Here is a 19,412-nt window from a genome sequence, read left to right on the forward strand (position 1 = left end):
GCAGTATTAACTATATGATAGAAGTGGAAAAAAAAATTAATATTGTATTGCAAATTTTGAAAAGGTCAATTATTTTAGGACAAATTCATTTTGCAAAAAGGTCAAAATATTTTAAACCGGAGAAAGTAGTATTCTCGAAAATGCATGGATCCTCTCAATTTTTATTCTCATATTTTCTCAAGATTCCAATCTTAACCATCAATCAATTTTTCTCTCATTCTACAAATTCGAAAACCTTGGCCTCTTTTTATTTTAATAGCCAAGATTTTCACATTTCTTTTCACATGAGAATTCTAATCCATTATAGCAATAAGGAGAACACAACCCAAAAGACAAGTTTAAATAGGTGGAAGAGTTTCATGACTTAGTTAAGTACCATATCGAGCACTTTGATATACTTGATGGGAGACTCTTAACATTGCCACGCCCTTTAATAATTGACGTCCACAACGATTTTCACTTTATCGGTACTGACCTGATGGTAGCTCTCTCCTTTCGGCGACTTCACTCACATGTCAATGTTCGGTGGAACACCTTAATCCATCATATAGGTAGACTTTTCCGTGACTTGGCTCTCAACAAAAGCACCAATGGATATGACTTAAGCACCTGAAGAGAACACAATCAAAAAGACTAATTCAATAGATAGGTAAGTCTCATGACTTAAGTACCACATTGAGTATTTTGATATACTCGATGTAAAACTCCTAATTCTTTCACATTAAGAATCCTATAAACTAATCTACCAAAAGCAGAATCATATAAAAAAAACAATGAAATTGAAAATCACACTAGTGCAACTGTGCAAGTGTTAGGTTGAAATTAAATGTAATCTATTAATCGTAGTGGAAAGTGATCACGTTCCAGCTGCAGAGACATGTATATATGTAGCATATTCTACTCTTCTACTAGGTTGTGTGTTGTGGTGAATGAATGGAGAAGTGTGTGTGGGAGAGTGTGATAAGCTAGAGATGTTATTTCTTGAAATATGGGAAGTCATGTGCAGGGTCAGCTACACAAATATATGTTACTACTATGAGACAAAATTCCGCAAATAATGGTTAACAAAATTAGCACCAACACACATGGTTTAGGTTACAAATCATTTGGATTTGCCCCTGCCACAAATTTAAACTAGTTAGTCTCTTAAATAGATATTAGGAGTATCTGATTTTATAAGTATCTCAAAAATTATTGTAAACATAGGTGACAACAAAGTCCATAGGATTCTTAGTAAAACAACAAAAGAAAATCCATAGTATTCCAAATTGTTGGTCTAAATTTAAACAATTCTACTCCAGTCAAAACCCCAACATAGGCTATTCCATCCTTATGTGTACTCACCAGTTGTATAAGGCAGAAAGATATGAAAATAATTCAGTAGTCTTACTTAATCCTCGATCTTGTTAATAATAATAATAATTAACACATTTCCTTAGAGACTTGCTATGTGTAGCTAATATATGCCAGCCTATTGACCTTTTTTTAGTCTTGCCATGGTTTTTTTGTGTTATATACTCCCTTCGTCCTATTTTATAAGATATTCTTTGACTAAATGCACTATTTATATATCTTGTTTTGATTGTATTTTTCTAAAAATATATAAATGTAAATATTATTATATAAGATCCTGTTTGATTTGTTTCGATGTATATTTTTAAAATATCAAATTTCTATAATTTTTACTGTATAGAATTAAAGATATTCGTAATCAAAAGTATGTATTGACATACGTATAGTGGTCAAAGAGTTCTTATATTTTGGGATGGAGGGAGTATAAACTCATATTATTAGCTTTTGTTAACAGTTAATACGATTGTTCTTCCTTATAATCTCTTTTTATATTTTGAAAAAAGTTTTGAACTAACCAGTGTATATACTGAAAACACGGCCAGTCGAAGACGAAGACCAATTTAACTTGATCACTTGAGTTAACTCGATCACTTGAGTCAATGAAAGTCAAAACACAAAATGTGTCTAATTGGTTGTCATAATCGATATATACTCCTCTAGTTACTATTATAAATAAATTTAACTTTTTTGCTACATTAAAAAAGTGATATATGAAACTCACTTAGGTTGGTCTGGTGGTATTGGCTTGAGACCTGAAAGTATGTTCCTCTCTTAAGATCTCAGGTTCAATTCTTTCACTTTGATATTTTGGAAGTTATAATAGAAGACACAGCTAACATCGATTTCTATTTGAAAGGATATGGTTTTAGTTTTTCTTTCAAACATCAAATGCACAATTTCCTCTCTATGCTAAATGATGTCATAGGAGAGTTATTATGAGATAAAATAAAATCTAACACTATTTTAAGATAATAAGATAAAATAAAATCTAACACTATTTTAAGATAATGTAATATTTTATAAAATTAAATTTTACCTGAACATACTCACTCATTACATGAGTAATTTGGAATTTATATCTACCTTGGAGAACAAGTTGACAAGAAATTAAAAAAAAATCCATATTAAGAGTTCAAACATTTTGCAATGTCTAGGAAATAAAAAATTAGGAAAATTCAGAGATTCCATTTAATTCTATTAGATGAATAACAAATAACAGATTATCAGTTTTCACATAATACATGTTGCTTTTAAATTCTAAAAAAATAACATTTGTAGAATTGAGCTCTTTAAAGGAGATGGCATGACCTACCAAAGGCATACTTCACAGTTCATACTAATACAAGGTGTAAGGATTATATGAAGAATTATTGTTGTCCCATTCCAATTGCGAAAATGCCATGCAATAATAGACAAAAAGGGCAACAAAGTACAAACAATACACAGCAAGCAACACTATATATTTCATTTCACTTGGAGAAAAAACTTTACATGTTCTCAACAATACTATATTTGCTAGTTCACTCACTGTCATACCTACAAAATTTCTAGCACATTGGTGAAAAGGCTTCAGCAGCAAGAAAGAATATGGTTTCAATATTTTAACAAAAGACACTACTACAGTTATGTTTCCTGATCCTTGGCATCATGATCTGAGACTGTTCCTTCAGATGATACCTCCTCTCCATGGGGCTGTTCAACCCGGGAGGGATCTGACTGAGTCTTGCTGGAATCTCCACTATCAGGGACTTGTTCTACTTTATGCTCTTCAGATGAACTCCAATTTTCTGGTGAAATCTGCCTAGGCTTCTTATTTTTGAAGGCACCTTCCGAGTCTTTGAATTTGGCTCTGCCAACTGGCCTTGTTGGCAATGGAAGCTTGCTCTCATGAAAGCTTGAAGAACTGGGAATTGAGGGAAGAAGAGGGCCAGGACCAACACAGGATGCAACCAACTGGAGCACTTCAGGAGAAGGAGACAGTCCTAAGTTTGTCTTTTTCGATGAGTGTGATGGGTTTGCCACTTTTAAATTAAGAGGGGGCAAGTTGAGGTCAGATTCAATGTGCTGAGGTCCTGACGGAGTTAGTAGAGGAAATGGTGGTGGGAAAGGAGTTGAGCTTGAAGCACCATTATCACCATGGTAGCTGCTGTGAAAGTCTGGAGAATAATCTGGAAGAAACAGCTTGTGTGATTTTCTCTTCCTTTTCTTCTTGAGACTACTCCTGGGGTCCTTCGGTAGGGAGGGGGGTGGTCCGGGGATAACAAATGGAGGAATTGTAGGCTTATCATCTCCATAGAGCATGCGAACTGAATGAGCAATGGCTGATACTGTGGGAGGAAGTTCAGGATTAGGAAGTTTGACAGGAGAACTCACAGCTTGTCGTAACCAGTGGGGAAGCTTGTCTTTCGAAGAACTACTTCCAGCTATTTCCTCCCCTTTTGAATTCATGTGATTTGGTTTGATGGGGTTGGATAACAATCCTGAGCTACTCTCATGCATGTCGTTCAGTGATTCATCCAGAAGTACAGGCAACTTTCCACGCTTGGTGTTTACACGCTCATCCTCCTGTTGTTGTATATTAATGTTTCCTGAGCAATTCAAACCTAAAGAACTCAAGCTGCTTGTTCCAAAAGAATTGAGCAGAAATGGTCTTTCTGTCGGCACATTGGAAGAAGTTCCTGGTCTATCAGATGTTTCAGCAGAAGCATCATCAAGAAACTTTGCTCTGTTTATATCATGGCTCCAAGATGGAAGAGGTGCAAAGTGATCATTTTGCAGACTAGGTCGATCTATTGTTCTAAAATGTGGAAGACCAGTTGCAGGACCACCTAATCCTAATTTCATGTCAGTCAGATGGTTTTGAAATTTTGGCGGTAAAAGAAATTTGCTACCTTGCAAGGCCCTTTCCATCATTGCGTCAGAGATTGGAAAATGTGAAGATTTGGTAGTCTTGGTTGTCTTTGAAGATGATCTTTGCATAGGAAAAGCTGGCCCCTGAAAGATCTTTACTTGTTCCTCCTCCCACCTCACTGATAATTCTTCACATGTTTTATACTTTGAAAACTTTAACTTGGTATCTCTGAGCATGGCATCCCAATTACCCCTTCCATGCCTACGAACACCAATCCAGAGAGAATCAAGTTCCTCTTCAGCCCAACCATCTGATTTTGACTTCTTTTTTAATAAGCTACTTGGTCCAGAGCCAGTTCTCATCATTATGTTTTCCAGAACTTTCCGATGGTTTTCTGGGAATGATGATAATGTGGTTGGCCTTTGTCCTAAACCCAAGGTAGGAGGCATATCCCTGTCTTGCTGATTATATCTAAATGAATCTTCTGGGGGTATTTTGAAATTAGGTAATGTTGGGAGGTCTTGCATAGATCCATTTAGAGCTTCAAGTCTGCCTCCTAAAGACAAATTAGGTAAGAGGTCCGGATGTGAATTTGGAATGCTCTTAGTTGTGAGTGGAAATCTCGCCAGCAACCTTTCATCAAAAGGCAGGTTTGGCAGGGCCATTTTCTCCTGGAAAGTGGAGAATCTAGCACCTGTACTCTCAAATGCATCAGATTCCTTTCCTTGCATAGAGGGTGGAAACTGCAACAACAAAAAGACATCAATCATAGTGACACATGCATAAAGTCAACCATAATTGACAAAAAATCTACAAGCATATTAAGAGAGCATACTGGAAGAAATGGGAGAAAGTTATCAGAGATGCTATTTTTGAAACTCTGTTGTAAATTTTCTGTTGATGCATCCGATAGTTTGGTATTTGCTGTCTTTTCCTTAATTCTCGCCTCAGCATCCATGGATGTCCCAGTGCAAGGAGCAAGGCTGAATGGAAACTCTTGTCTGGCAACGTACCTATTTTGTCTCCAATTTAACTTTGAAGTGTTACCCTCTGATGATTCTATTTGATTAGCATTAGGAGCACAGAGTCCTAGAACGGGCAATAGATTGTTGCTTGGCATAGAGTTTGTCATGTTAACCCTCCCTTTATTGTGGTAATTTGGAGGCAAAAATTCAGATAAAGATCGGCCTGGATTGTTGACCGAAACATCGAAGTGATGGCTCATTTGATGTTTTGAAATCTTCTCGATCCTCTCAGCATTGCTATTTTGAGCTTCTGAAAGTTGAGTATTTTTGTTGTCCTCTATGTCGATAGAAGTTCCTTCTTGAACTGAATGTATCGGCTCAGCTCCTAGATCTCCATCCTTGGCAATGACTGGAGGATGCACGGGTGACTCAGTACCTAGAAGTCCTTCAGCAGGATGTGATTCTTTAACTGCATTCCTCTGAGCAAGTCGTTCCTTCTGCCGAGCACGGAGTTTAGCACTGTTGATCATTCACAAGTACAATATTTCAGCAATAAGGACCTATTTTATCATGAATCTAAAAAACGTCGGATATAACAGTGCCAATCAAACTACCAAAATACATGAATATTTTGGCCAATGTGTTTGAAAATCACCAATTAGAGTGAAATGATTTAAACCTAAAATGTTTGAGTGCTCAAACTACCACCATCTTTGTGCAACAACAAAAAAACTACCATGATCAATTTATCATTCGCATGCAAGATTTGCTAAGAGCTCCAGGTAAGTCGATTCCAGAAGTCAAAATTACAGCATAAAGGGTTTATATTAACACATCCTTTTTGAAAATATACCAGAACACTCTTAAAAAAAAACAAACTTCCTCAATACAATGCATTCTGAAAGAATTGGTATTGCATGTTGAGTTGAGAACAGGAAACATTGGGAGACAACAAAAAAGAATTTCTGAATATTCTTTGTATTCTGAACTATGATGGTGAGTGCTATACTCGGAATTATTTATGTATTGAATCGGTCACGGTTGTAACTGACACTAACTCCTAACCGCTATAACTAATCAGATCAATGCACACACATAATACAGCGAGCAAGAGTACAGAGGATCATAACCAAATAGCACCTAATACATATACCCCCTCCTGCACACTGTTAAAAGAAACCCGATGAAAGACACCTAAGCAGAATACCAGAAAGAAGCCATAAAAACAACCAACGGTACTGATGACATGTTCAACCTTTATTATCATGTCTAATAAGTTTAATGTAATTCAGAAAGCTTGAAAAATAAAACATACAATTTTGCCTTCAGGGCTCGTCCTGCCGGTGTATATTCACGCTCAGGTTCTGGTACTTTTTCCTCCTCAACGCCACTCTGGTTGAACATGCACATCAATAGAAAATGTTAAAAAAGCATAATCTCTGCCAGGAAGAATAAAAATAAGAAACTAAAAAACCAAAAAGTTGTAAAGCAAATGAACAATCTAAATTACAACATAAATTTTCATGTCAAATGTAACAACATTCCATAACTATGCATGTTATTGTTTAGAGAGTCATATGATCACACTAAAGAAACCAATTCAAACCTAGCTAAATTCTTGAAGGTGTCAGATATGATGTAAAATGTTGTGATCCTTATCACAGAGCTATTTAAATCAGAAAGCATATATACAGCAAGATGCTACCAGTCAGAAACTAGTATCTGAAGAAACAAGAAGTTCTAGTTTGACAAAATCCATAAAAGCATTTGATCAATGAGAAAGAAGGAAGCCCTAAACCTAGCTTAACCAATCATAAATTTGATTAACTTGAATAACTGAGAAAAACATATGGGAAGATGTTTGAGATTTTATCAGAAACAAACACTTCTCATCAGTCACCATCTCCCAATTAGAATTAATACAGCTTATTAAGAAATAGACTCTACTTACTAGCAGAAAGAAAGCAAATTACCTCAGTCACTGCTTCAATTGGGTGTGGAGCGTATACTTCTCTATAAGAAACAGCTTTCCTCTGCCGCTTCCCTCGACCAAGAGCTGCTTCCTCCTCACTCTGATATTTCTCCCACCTACAAACCAGATTAAATGTACAATAAAATCCAAGCTAAGACATTAGTCACACCACTTGATGGCTAACTATGCTATCCAAATGCATGCAGCACAAAAATAATCATTTGTCATTTATAAAGAAAAAACCTGTTCAGGTTTTACTTAGAAGATTTTCATTTATAAAAAGTGGTTTCTTGTAAATTAATCATAGCTCCTTCACCATCATGATCAAACAGTTCATTGCATGCTACTTCAGTTCTCATAAGTAATTACATGTAAAAAACAAGTATTGTTCAGCCTGCATTTTGATTTCACGTGATGGCCATGTTTAAATACAACTGATTCCTGGGCCTTCTGTCTTCATTTGACCACTAAAGCTTGTATACAAAAAAGCAGTTTTACTAAAAGAGAAACTAAGAGAATTAAAGACAGAATACAAGGATCAAGACTAATCCTTAATGGATGTGAATTGTGAAACAAAGGAAGAAAACAAGGAAAAGAACTATAAATCACCTCAAAAGATGTACTCATTTTCTTGGAATATAAACAAACCTCCATAAAGAAAATGAAAAAGTTGAATTTCTGTGTCTAATCAGACCACAAAAGGCCGTATTTATAATGTATTTACAAATTAATCTGATTGCCAATTCTAATGCTATTTGGCGACTAATTTGGGATTCTACAGCTATGCATATTTCACATGTGACTAACTACACAAACCATGTGACTAATTCTAACAGAAACCTTGAAGCAAAAAAAACCCAAAGATTGACAAAACCTAAGCCTCATGCCAACAGAGGCAAGTAAAACAAGTCTAAATGGGTATCATAAACCTCTGCTTTCATTTTCTGACAAGGAGGTACTGCCCTGCCCTCATCTACAGTGCTCTCTGGCAACAAAAGCATCTCTCACGTTTATATTTTAAGTTCATAATGGACCTTAAAATGACATTTTTCATTATTATTAAATAGATATTTTCTTATACAGCATAGTCATTTATACAGAACTTGGAAATTGTGAAATAGAAGCTCCTTACCTCAAACGCAATAGTCGGTCCCATTCATTTTCTTCACCGCCAATCACTGCATTATCCTCTTTCTTCTCAGAGTTTTGTGCACACGTTTCATCAGTTCCATGAGGAGGGGATTCACCCTCTACATGTTCTTCAGTCGGTTCGTCATTCCACTCAGGGGCCTACATAAGAAAAAATCAACCATGATAAGGGGCAGAGCATTTAATATATTCACCTGTATCTACGAGCATGGTGATACGATCAAATTAAGAGTACATAAAATGTAGGTTATGTTTTTGTACAAAATCTAGTTTCCAGACAATTTTATCTCTCTTCTCGTGTAAGAAATTCAAAGAACCAAATAAATACTGTATCTACTAGATCTTAGTCAATTACTTCACCTTCATTGAGCCCAGCATATCATTCTCAGAATCCCCTTCAGCAATATCAGTTGAAGCATCTTGAAGGTTTGAACGATCAAGCAATTTTAAAATGGCATTTTCATCCCACAAAATCTTGCTGCTGCTATCTGTACACTTATCCTCGTATACGTCACCAAGACCACCAGTCCTCTTCCGATGCTTATGTTCTATATCTGCTACTGCCTCATCTTTGTTACTATTATTATTCTCACTTGTATCTTTTCCATTTAGTCCACAAGAGTTATTGAAGAGTTCTTCAGTTCCCCATTTTAAAATATCTTCTACTTCTTTTTGAGATCCAGATTTACCTTTAAAAAGCTGATCAAGCATCAATTTCTTTTTAGCAAGCTGCAAGATACGCTCTTCAACGCTGGCACGAACCACAAGCCGGTATACTAAAAGTCTATTTGATTGCCCAATTCTGTGTGCTCGATTCATTGCTTGGATATCTGCATGAGGGTTGAAATCAGAATCATAGATGATGACAGTGTCAGCAGTGGCCAAATTTATCCCAAGTCCACAAGATCGGGTGGATAGTAGGAAAACAAATCGACTTTTGTCTTGGTTGAAGCGTGCAATTGCTGTCTGACGATCTGCTACAGACACAGAGCCATCCACTCTCTCATATGTTTTAGGCCCAAATTCGATATTCAAATAGTCCTCCAGGATGTCAAGAAGCTTTGTCATTTGTGAGAAAATAAGAACTCTATGACCTTCCTTATACAAAATCTTTAGCATAGAATGCAGAAGAGTCAACTTAGCTGAAGCCTTTATTCTCATTTCATGAAGGAACTCAACAGATCCAGAGTCGGGCTCAGTTCCTGGTATGAGATATGGATGATTGCAGACCTTCCTCAGTTGCATCACAATGTTCAGCATAGATTGCTGAGGAATACCTTTCCCAATGTTCCGCAATATTTGATAATTCTTTGTAAGCATTGCACGATAATATTCAGCTTGGATGGATGACAACTCAACAGGAACCATTCTTTCTGTCTTGGGAGGAATATTTTGCATGGCATCCTTTTTAAGTCTGCGAAGCATATGAGGAGAAACTAGTTTTTTCAATTCATCAACTTTCTCTGCACTTGTAAGATCATTAAATCTCTCCTCAAATGAAGATAGGGAAGGAAATGATGCTGGCTGTAAGAAATTAAGCAAGTTGTACATCTCACCAAGGTTGTTCTGGAGAGGGGTGCCCGTCAACAGAACACGGTGTTGAAAAGAGATTGAATTTAGCAAGCTGAACAGCTTACTTTCTGAATTCTTCAGTCGATGACCCTCGTCAACAACAAGAACTTCCCAAGGAACTACCCGAAAATGTGAATAATCGGCAAGGACCATTTCATATGAAGTCAAAAGCACATTAAATTTATAGGCTTCTGTTTTCTTATTCAATCCACTTGGATCGCTTGCATGCCATTCATACTGCCTAATTATGGCTCTTGCTTTTGCACAGCCATGATATTGAACAACATTTATATCTGGAGCCCATAATGAAAATTCAGCAAGCCAATTACCCATTGTGACAAGAGGTACTAGGACCAAACAAGGACGTGAAACTTTGAATTCAAAATACAAAGATGAAATAAAAGCACAAGCAGATATTGTTTTCCCAAGCCCCATCTCATCAGCAAGTATCACATTCTTGGACTTATACCAGCATTTACGCAACCAGTTCAGAGCCTCAAGCTGATGGGGAAACAAAGAACCACCTTTTAGCTCTTTAGGTTGCTCTGCAAGATTAACTATATCATTCTGACGGTCACTGCTTCTTTTAGTTGAATTTTCCTTTGATGCATCCCTTTCAAATGTGAGAGTTTCAAACATTTTAAAACGTGTAATCAAATGAGAAGAATTTTGAAGCACAGGTTCATCTAAACTTTCCCAAGTGCATTCATCATAAGGTTTTCCAGTCCACTTAACAAATGCTTCAGATGCTCCATGTTTGGAATTGCGAATAGCAAGCAACCTCTCCGGATTCTTCCATTGTTCCTCACAAATATTTATTGTCGCTGTTCCATATTTTGCCTTGTAATTTTCTAGTTTTCTCTTTGCAATAACTTTTAAGTGGGATTCAGAAATCCAACTATTATGAATGTAAGACTTTCCTACCCACTTAACTAAAAATTCATAGGAAACTTTCTCTCCATTTGGACAAGCAGATTCAACCCCAATAGCATCCTGAACTTTATTATCAACACTGTTACCCATTCCCTTCTCCACATCCACTTCCTTTTGTTTAGTTTTAAGAGAGTCATGCATCTCACAATCTTTTGGAAGCTCACTGTCATCTCTTAAAACAACATCAAGATTCTCTTCTGTCTCCAACATGGCATTTGCCTTTTCCAATTGTTCAGCAGATACCTCATAATCATCCTGATCTGTACCATCCCTGGCACAGGAGCCTAAATCATCAGTGGCTTTACTCGATGAATTTATGAGATTTCCATTTTTATTTTCCTTTGTTATTGATCTCTTGTATACCTGAATTTTTTCCACTCTATCGGTGGTTTTCAACTTTCCTTCATCAGAACTTTTGACATTTAGAGGATCATCAAGATTTTCTGCTATTTCAACATCCACATCATTATCACAAGCAGAATTATCTTCAACTAGCTTCTGGTTTTCTGACATTACCAGATCGCCGGAAGGTGAGTCATCCCCAGCTTTCAAGGATAAGTGACGTATGGAGTTTGTGTCCTCACCTTGTATTCGACACCCTAAGACTCGATCAACCTGTGAGATGGATACAAAAGTAAAAAAGAAGACATGATAATCATATACAAGATAACAAGGAAGGCAATTTCTTCAACAGCTGTGTATAGATGGTTACCTGCAGAGATTCAAGAATAGCACTGTCTTCATTCATTAAAGTTCCGTCCAACTGGCTTCCTGCTTTATCAAGCTCATTTGATGTGTCTTTCATTACCTGAGAGAATTTCTGCACCCAAGCAAAAGCAAATAATGCTTACATTACAGCTAAACGCAAATGCAATATCACATCAACAATAATATACTCTAAATCTCAGCTAGCATATCAATATATATGAAGGATAAGATAGAAGGATTAATAAATTCAGAAAGTAAACTTAATATGCTTTATCACATCATAAATGCTTTTAAACCTATAAAACACAGCTACTGATATTCCTAAATCTAACCCAATGACACAAACCTAAAAAAAATCTCACTAAAGAAATGTCTAGATCTGATATGTTTAAACTTGCTCTTATACAATATATGGTGAATGTATTTATAGAGATCATCTCATACAATAGTTATCTCCGGTATTCTAGTCATTAATCAAATGCTAGTGTGTTGTCAATCTGCACTCTCATACTTTGTTTTTGCATTCAAGGATATGTTCCCTCCAACATTTTGAGCAAGATGATCAAATATGTAGTATCACATGAGGTAGAGCAATACAAAGTTGGAACCTACCTTCGTGATAAGGAAAGTAATATGCTACTTTTTCACTCAATATTTTCCCTTCATTCTCTGAAATGTCTTGACCTTACATTTTGTACATATGGAAAAGTAAAACTTCCAGAAATAGTTCACCTTCCAGAGTTGGTAGAATGTCATTTAAAATATGTTGCAATTACTTCAACTGATGACAATGATTGTGGTAAGCCGTTCTTAGAATCAAAGAAGCTTAGTATTGGCTCGCATTAGTCAATGACTAAAGTATTAAGCTTCTTTGATTCTAAGAACGGCTTAGCACGATCATTGTCATAACGTGAAGTAATTGCGATCCGTTTTAAATGGCATTCTACCAACTCTGGAAGGTGTATTGTTTCTAGAAGTTTTACTTACTCATGTACGAAATGTAAGGTCAAGACATTTCGGAGAATGAAGAGAAAATATCGAGTGAAAAATTAGCATATTACTTCCCTTATCACAAAGGTAGAGCAATACAAAGTTGGAACCTACCTTCGTGATAAGGAAAGTAATATGCTACTTTTTCACTCAATATTTTCCCTTCATTCTCTGAAATGTCTTGACCTTACATTTTGTACATATGGAAAAGTAAAACTTCCAGAAATAGTTCACCTTCCAGAGTTGGTAGAATGTCATTTAAAACATGTTGCAATTACTTCAACGGATGACAATGATTGTGGTAAGCCGTTCTTAGAATCAAAGAAGCTTAGTATTGGCTCGCATTAGTCAATGACTAAAGTATTAAGCTTCTTTGATTCTAAGAACGGCTTAGCACGATCATTGTCATAACGTGAAGTAATTGCAATCCGTTTTAAATGGCATTCTACCAACTCTGGAAGGTGTATTGTTTCTAGAAGTTTTACGTACTCATGTACGAAATGTAAGGTCAAGACATTTTGGAGAATGAAGAGAAAATATCGAGTGAAAAATTAGCATATTACTTCCCTTATCACAAAGGTAGAGCAATACAAAGTTGGAACCTACCTTCGTGATAAGGAAAGTAATATGCTACTTTTTCACTCAATATTTTCCCTTCATTCTCTGAAATGTCTTGACCTTACATTTTGTACATATGGAAAAGTAAAACTTCCAGAAATAGTTCACCTTCCAGAGTTGGTAGAATGTCATTTAAAACATGTTGCAATTACTTCAACTGATGACAATGATTGTGGTAAGCCGTTCTTAGAATCAAAGAAGCTTAGTATTGGCTCGCATTAGTCAATGACTAAAGTATTAAGCTTCTTTGATTCTAAGAACGGCTTAGCACGATCATTGTCATAACGTGAAGTAATTGCAATCCGTTTTAAATGGCATTCTACCAACTCTGGAAGGTGTATTGTTTCTAGAAGTTTTACTTACTCATGTACGAAATGTAAGGTCAAGACATTTCGGAGAATGAAGAGAAAATATCGAGTGAAAAATTAGCATATTACTTCCCTTATCACAAAGGTAGGGCAATACAAAGTTGGAACCTACCTTCGTGATAAGGAAAGTAATATGCTACTTTTTCACTCAATATTTTCCCTTCATTCTCTGAAATGTCTTGACCTTACATTTTGTACATATGGAAAAGTAAAACTTCCAGAAATAGTTCACCTTCCAGAGTTGGTAGAATGTCATTTAAAACATGTTGCAATTACTTCAACTGATGACAATGATTGTGGTAAGCCGTTCTTAGAATCAAAGAAGCTTAGTATTGGCTCGCATTAGTCAATGACTAAAGTATTAAGCTTCTTTGATTCTAAGAACGGCTTAGCACGATCATTGTCATAACGTGAAGTAATTGCAATCCGTTTTAAATGGCATTCTACCAACTCTGGAAGGTGTATTGTTTCTAGAAGTTTTACTTACTCATGTACGAAATGTAAGGTCAAGACATTTCGGAGAATGAAGAGAAAATATCGAGTGAAAAATTAGCATATTACTTCCCTTATCACAAAGGTAGGTTCCAACTTTTGAATTGTTCTACCTGATGTGATATTGCGTATCTGATCATCTTGCTCAAAATATTTAAGGGAACATACCCTTGGTGGTCTACATCTACTACAATATTACACAGCCTACAATGTGGGAAATACATTCAAGCTTTACTTTTTCCTAGCCGAAAGCTTACAGCAGCCTGGGATATGGGAAATGCATAGAAATTAACAAATGAAAATAAACTTGAGCATTGAAGGCAGATTATGCGACTTATGCCTTTTAAAAAAAGATACACTTGTTGCAAAACGATTCATATCAAAGATCTTTCACATTGCTGATTTGAGTCATCAGAATTGAAGGCAACAATCGTAACCTTTTCATAATTTGGGCAAAATGATTCTTTTTAAAGATCTTCTCTGTTGCCGATTTGAGTCATCAGAATTGAAGGCAACAATCATTAACCCTTTCATAAGTTGGACATCGCAGATGCATTCTTAATGAAGTTCCAATAAATGCATGAAGTGCCGCAAAAATAGCATTTCACTTGCATATGGTATGAATATAATAGGGAGGGCAAGTACGGAAGTACGATTAGTATTTCATTTGATATAGTCCCCCATGGTCCAAAATTGATGTCATGCGGGGTGAAAAGGACAATTCTTGATTATTAAAAAAAAAGGACAATTCTTAAACTATAAACAATTAAGATGTTTTATAGGTTCCTAGAAGTAAACATCATATAAGAAATTAGAGGCAGAACAAGTACCTTGTCTTTCCGCTGGGCATCTGATTTCTTTTTCCCGACATCCCCTTTTGATATAGATGTAGAAATTTTGTGCGTTTTGGACTTTTGCTTCTTGTTTACTTTATTATTTCCAGACTTTGACTTTATAGGAGTAATGACAAACAATTTCCCCTTTTCAGTCCTATGCTTCTTTTGATTAGCATTATCATTAATAACTTTAAGCTTCCTTTTCCTCATTTCCTCTCCACCAGCAGTAATACCAAGAACAAGTGTTTTTCTAAAGGGAATTTTATCACAAGATAAATCGGGCTTCTCCTCCAGCAGGTCATCATTTGCATCTAAATTAGTAATTTTAGAGGGAGATAAAACTTCCTTATCAGGTGAAGCTGACACCGTGTCCACAGGCGAGGCTGTTGGGGACAAGTTCAAGTTCTTGTCAACAGCATCCACACATGATGAAGTTCCTTCCTTGCAACTCTCAAGAGATGGGTCCATTGGCTTGTCACTACAAGTTGCATCCACTGGAGAAGACAATGGTTTCACTCCAAAGAATTTGCCTCCCACAGTTGAAACAGATTTTGCTTTGCTTGACCTTTTTTTTGAAACATGTTTATTTCCAAAAATTCCAGAAACCTTTTCCAGGTTGATGGGGTTAACTACAGCTTTTGATTTTACAGGTACAGTCTTCGTCCTCGCTCGTTTTGAAATTGAATCCAGGTGGTCTAAGGGCTTTAGTTGATCATTTTCTTCAAAGCACCTTGGACATTGCCACTTCCCCATAGGGATACGCTTCAGGAGATAACATCACAAATTATCAAAACAAATACACATAGACAACTTGAGAATCATGACATTTTAATTAATATTGAAAAGCTTAACATAAAACCAACTCAAACAACCATACCTTAAGAGGAGGGTCAAGACACTGTAAATGATAAGTGCGAGGACAGCTATCACAGCACAATAAGTTGCCTCCAAGATCGCAAATCACGCATTCATAGAAATACTGGATCAAAAGTTTTATTATATCACAGTTAGAGCGTTCAAACTAACAGTATATGAAAACAAACAAAAAAAGACTTAATTGGAAGCATCCAAAAAAATAATTCTATAAATAAAATATTATTAATTGAAAAAAGATGAAATTATGAACACACAGGATAACATATGCACTATGCAGCTAGAAAATAAAATACATAACAAACAAAATAAGAGAAAATTATTCACATGACAACGCATCTAAATCTAATCCCACGGCGTATGTCCCATAAGAAAAAAAAATTATTAGAAATAAATGTTTTGACAGTATATCCTCTTAAAGGTAAAAATAAAGACTAAACAAGTAAAATAATATCAGGAAAACAAGTCCGCTATATCAGACAGAGAACACTAAAAAATCTCGTCAGCTGACACCATAAAAGCCAAAACAATTCTTTCCCAAACAAGAGACGGCGGTATGTACTTCTCTTTCAAATATTTTTACATTTCTCTCCAACCATTAACACCAAATAAATGTATACATAACACATTGCCATCTGCATCATGCTGCAGAGCTGCCAAACAACAATAATTCAAAAAGTGGTAGCCATTTGTATCAGAACAATTAAGACCGTGACGCAATCCTAGAGAATTAAAAAGTATGTTGAATTTGGTGTATCTAGGCTGATCCTCTTTACTTATATAGCTTAATAATTGTAATCAATCAAGAAGCAACCAAGCAGCTTATGAGGACTATTCAACAAATAATGGACATAAATGACCATAATTATAGGTGACCGTATATTTACATTTCATACCTCATTTGGAAATCAAAAAGCCCCTCAACAGTGACAATGACATAGCATAAGTGATAAGAAATCTAGCAGCAATTGTCTAGACTCTCAAAGACGCAAATCCATCAAAACAGTGAAGTAATCCAAATATATGGAATTATAAAAATAAAAATGCTTCAGTGTGTTTCCTGCTTACCCCCTTCTTTATAAAGGTCTAACTCAAGGTAAACTATCCCTAACTAACCAATTAGACACAATAAGGAACTCACCCCGTCATGTCCCTTCTTCTTAGCGTTAGCAGTGCCTTCTTCAGTGTTTAGCATACGTTTAGTTGAAGCATTCCTAGAAGATTCAGATGCTACTGAATTATCTTCTTTACCATTGGGTTGCTCTTTACCAGCGGACTGATCTGGTCCTACGGGAAGTTTTCTCCGCTTGCGCTTTAAAACCCAGTTCCTGTTAAGCATTTTAGGTGCAGATGATTTGATTTCCTTCTTTATTCACATGTGCCCTGCATAAGAAATCAACACTTTCGCCATCAGCATGTCATCGGTAGGTCCACAACAAGCCAATACTGCAAACAATAATAAATGAAAAATAGAATTAAACAATAACTATATATTAACCCTTGTAATCAACAATATTTCTCATAACCAAATTAAGTAAAGTTCAACAATCACCAGAAAAAGGATTAAGGAGTGTGCCAAACTAGAGAACCGTTCACCAATGCTACTAGAAGTCCTATGCATTTTTCGTTCATTTAAGTTGTGACTTATTTCAACATTAATGAATTTAGAAATTCCAACCAAGGTAAGTCATGAGATAGGTCTTAGGTAAGACTGAAACCCCGAGGTTGAAGTGAATAACATAGTAGCTAAATAGAAAAGTAATTTCTAACTTGATACTTGTTAAGATATTGAATGAGTCCATGGAATGTAGAATAAATTAGCGTCATAATGTTGTCCGTCGCAGATCGCATTGTAAGAGCAGTTTGCTCAAACTTTGCTACGCTACAATGCTATGGCGCCTATAGTTGCTACTTTACAATAGTTTATAATAAAAAATAGCGTATCACAGAACAGTAGCGATTTCTTCAAAAAAAAATTATGCTATAATGACACTGTCATGACTATTTAACAACATTGTGTGTCATACAGCAAATTTTGCAAGTTTGGTTGGAAAACATGCTAATATCAGTCAGCTAGGCTTACAAATGAATGTGGCAATCAAAGTTAAGCAGAAACGACGTGATGTGCACAGCAAGCATTTGCAACTATATTGACACACCAAGCAGATGATATGTTTTCGTTTCAGAATGAAAATTTTAGGCCCCCATTTGCAACTATATTCACACACTAAGCAAACAAAAAAACTTGAAACAAATATTTCTTTCCTACACCTAAAACCAACAATTCTCCCCCTCCCCCCAAACAAAAATCATAGTATAAAACATTTTCTCGAGATACTATAAGATTTGCAATTTTGCCGCAATCCAAAATCATCAATGAATCCAACCAAATCAGATTATTCAAATCAAAATAGACACACAACTAAGCAACACTTTGATGTTAAAACTATTAAATGTACTAAATCTAACATAATAAAATCCAATCTAATGAAACATACACAATAAACAGCTAGCTAGTCGCTGAATTTCAACAACACACAAAAAAATTTCTCATGAAAACCAGCAATTAACTCCAAAATGCTAAACCATTATCATGCACATTAAATTAAACTTACAAACAACAAAACTCATAAACCCATTTAAATCACTATTCAACTGAAGAAACCAGTTCAAAATCCAAGTAACATTCAAGCTAATTAAAATCAAACAAATTGTGCAACAATTAAACACATACTGGCTTAAAAATCAAGAAGAAAACAACACCTAGCTGAAATTCAACATAAACAAAAACAAAAACCCCAAAACCAACAGAAGCAAATAAAAAAATCAGCAAAAACAATAGAAATTAAGAAGCATACCAATATTTTCGATGGATCAAAGATGAATAAATAGATGAATTGCATGAAATTGAAAAGGGAATTGAGAAAGGGGCAAAGGAAGTGTTTAGGGCTTGGATGAGATGGATACAGCACCGAGAGATTCGAGGAGAGAGAGAAAACGAGAAAAGGGCAGACAAATGTATAAATAGAGAGAGAAAGATAGAATAGGTTTGTGATGTTTGTGTTTATAGAGAGAGAAAGTTTTTTAGAGAGAGAAAGACACATACAAATACGGATTCGCCGGGGTCATAGGACAAGCTTAAGATCTGACATGGCACAGTGGAAAGAGAAAGTTTTAAGAGAGAGAGAGAGTTGTTGCTGTTAGTTTCAACCTTCGAAAAAGGATGATTCCACTCTGAATATGACACGTGGCATTACAAGTACTGTTTTGCTTTGTTCTTCTTTCTTTCTTTTTTCCATTTTGTACTCGATAATAATTCTATCAGTCACATTAATCTTGTTTGTGTTTAAGTTTGTAGAGACTGTGTGTGATAGAGTGAGAGTTTATCATTCCAATTTCATATGCATGTTCATTCTCGTGATGAGTTTCATCATTCATTGCTTGTGTTGGTTGCATTTGGTTTTTCTTTATACAGACGAAATGATAAAGTATCGTAAATTCATATATAAGCGAGAGAGTAGTTGTTTGAACTTCGATTATAACATTTGATTTGACAATTTTTGAATTTTTTATTAGTTTAAACTTCGGTCATTCGATCTGACAATGTTGTTAATGGTGCGTTGCATTTTATTTTTTTTTGATAAATAATTACTTATAATATTTTCTTGTTATAATTTAGTAGTCGCGAAAACGCTGATATGTAATTGTTTGAATTCAACTTCAAATTCCACA

The 19,412-nt window shown here is 35.5% G+C and overlaps 1 protein-coding gene across 2 annotated transcripts; it reads right to left on the minus strand.

Annotated features, from left to right (window-relative positions):
• Positions 1-2,794: 2,794 nt before the first annotated feature.
• Positions 2,795-19,134, minus strand: LOC123918748 (protein CHROMATIN REMODELING 4). Of its 2 annotated transcripts, none has more exons than XM_045970892.1 (11): positions 18,539-19,134; positions 16,822-17,126; positions 15,685-15,786; positions 14,802-15,569; positions 11,508-11,615; positions 8,651-11,410; positions 8,274-8,431; positions 7,143-7,257; positions 6,485-6,561; positions 5,040-5,688; positions 2,795-4,947 (listed from the first exon to the last, which is right to left on the minus strand). In XM_045970892.1, the coding sequence occupies exons 2-11, from the start codon at positions 17,017-17,019 to the stop codon at positions 2,977-2,979; spliced, it is 6,906 nt and encodes a 2,301-aa protein (XP_045826848.1). In that variant the 5' UTR covers positions 17,020-17,126; positions 18,539-19,134; the 3' UTR covers positions 2,795-2,976. The 2 variants fall into 2 exon arrangements, with proteins under 2 accessions (XP_045826848.1, XP_045826847.1); XM_045970891.1 differs by having other exon boundaries at positions 16,822-17,063; positions 18,539-18,822.
• Positions 19,135-19,412: the final 278 nt, after the last annotated feature.

This window comes from Trifolium pratense, linkage group LG3, assembly GCF_020283565.1.
Source record: "Trifolium pratense cultivar HEN17-A07 linkage group LG3, ARS_RC_1.1, whole genome shotgun sequence".
NCBI classification, from domain to species: Eukaryota; Viridiplantae; Streptophyta; class Magnoliopsida; order Fabales; family Fabaceae; genus Trifolium; species Trifolium pratense.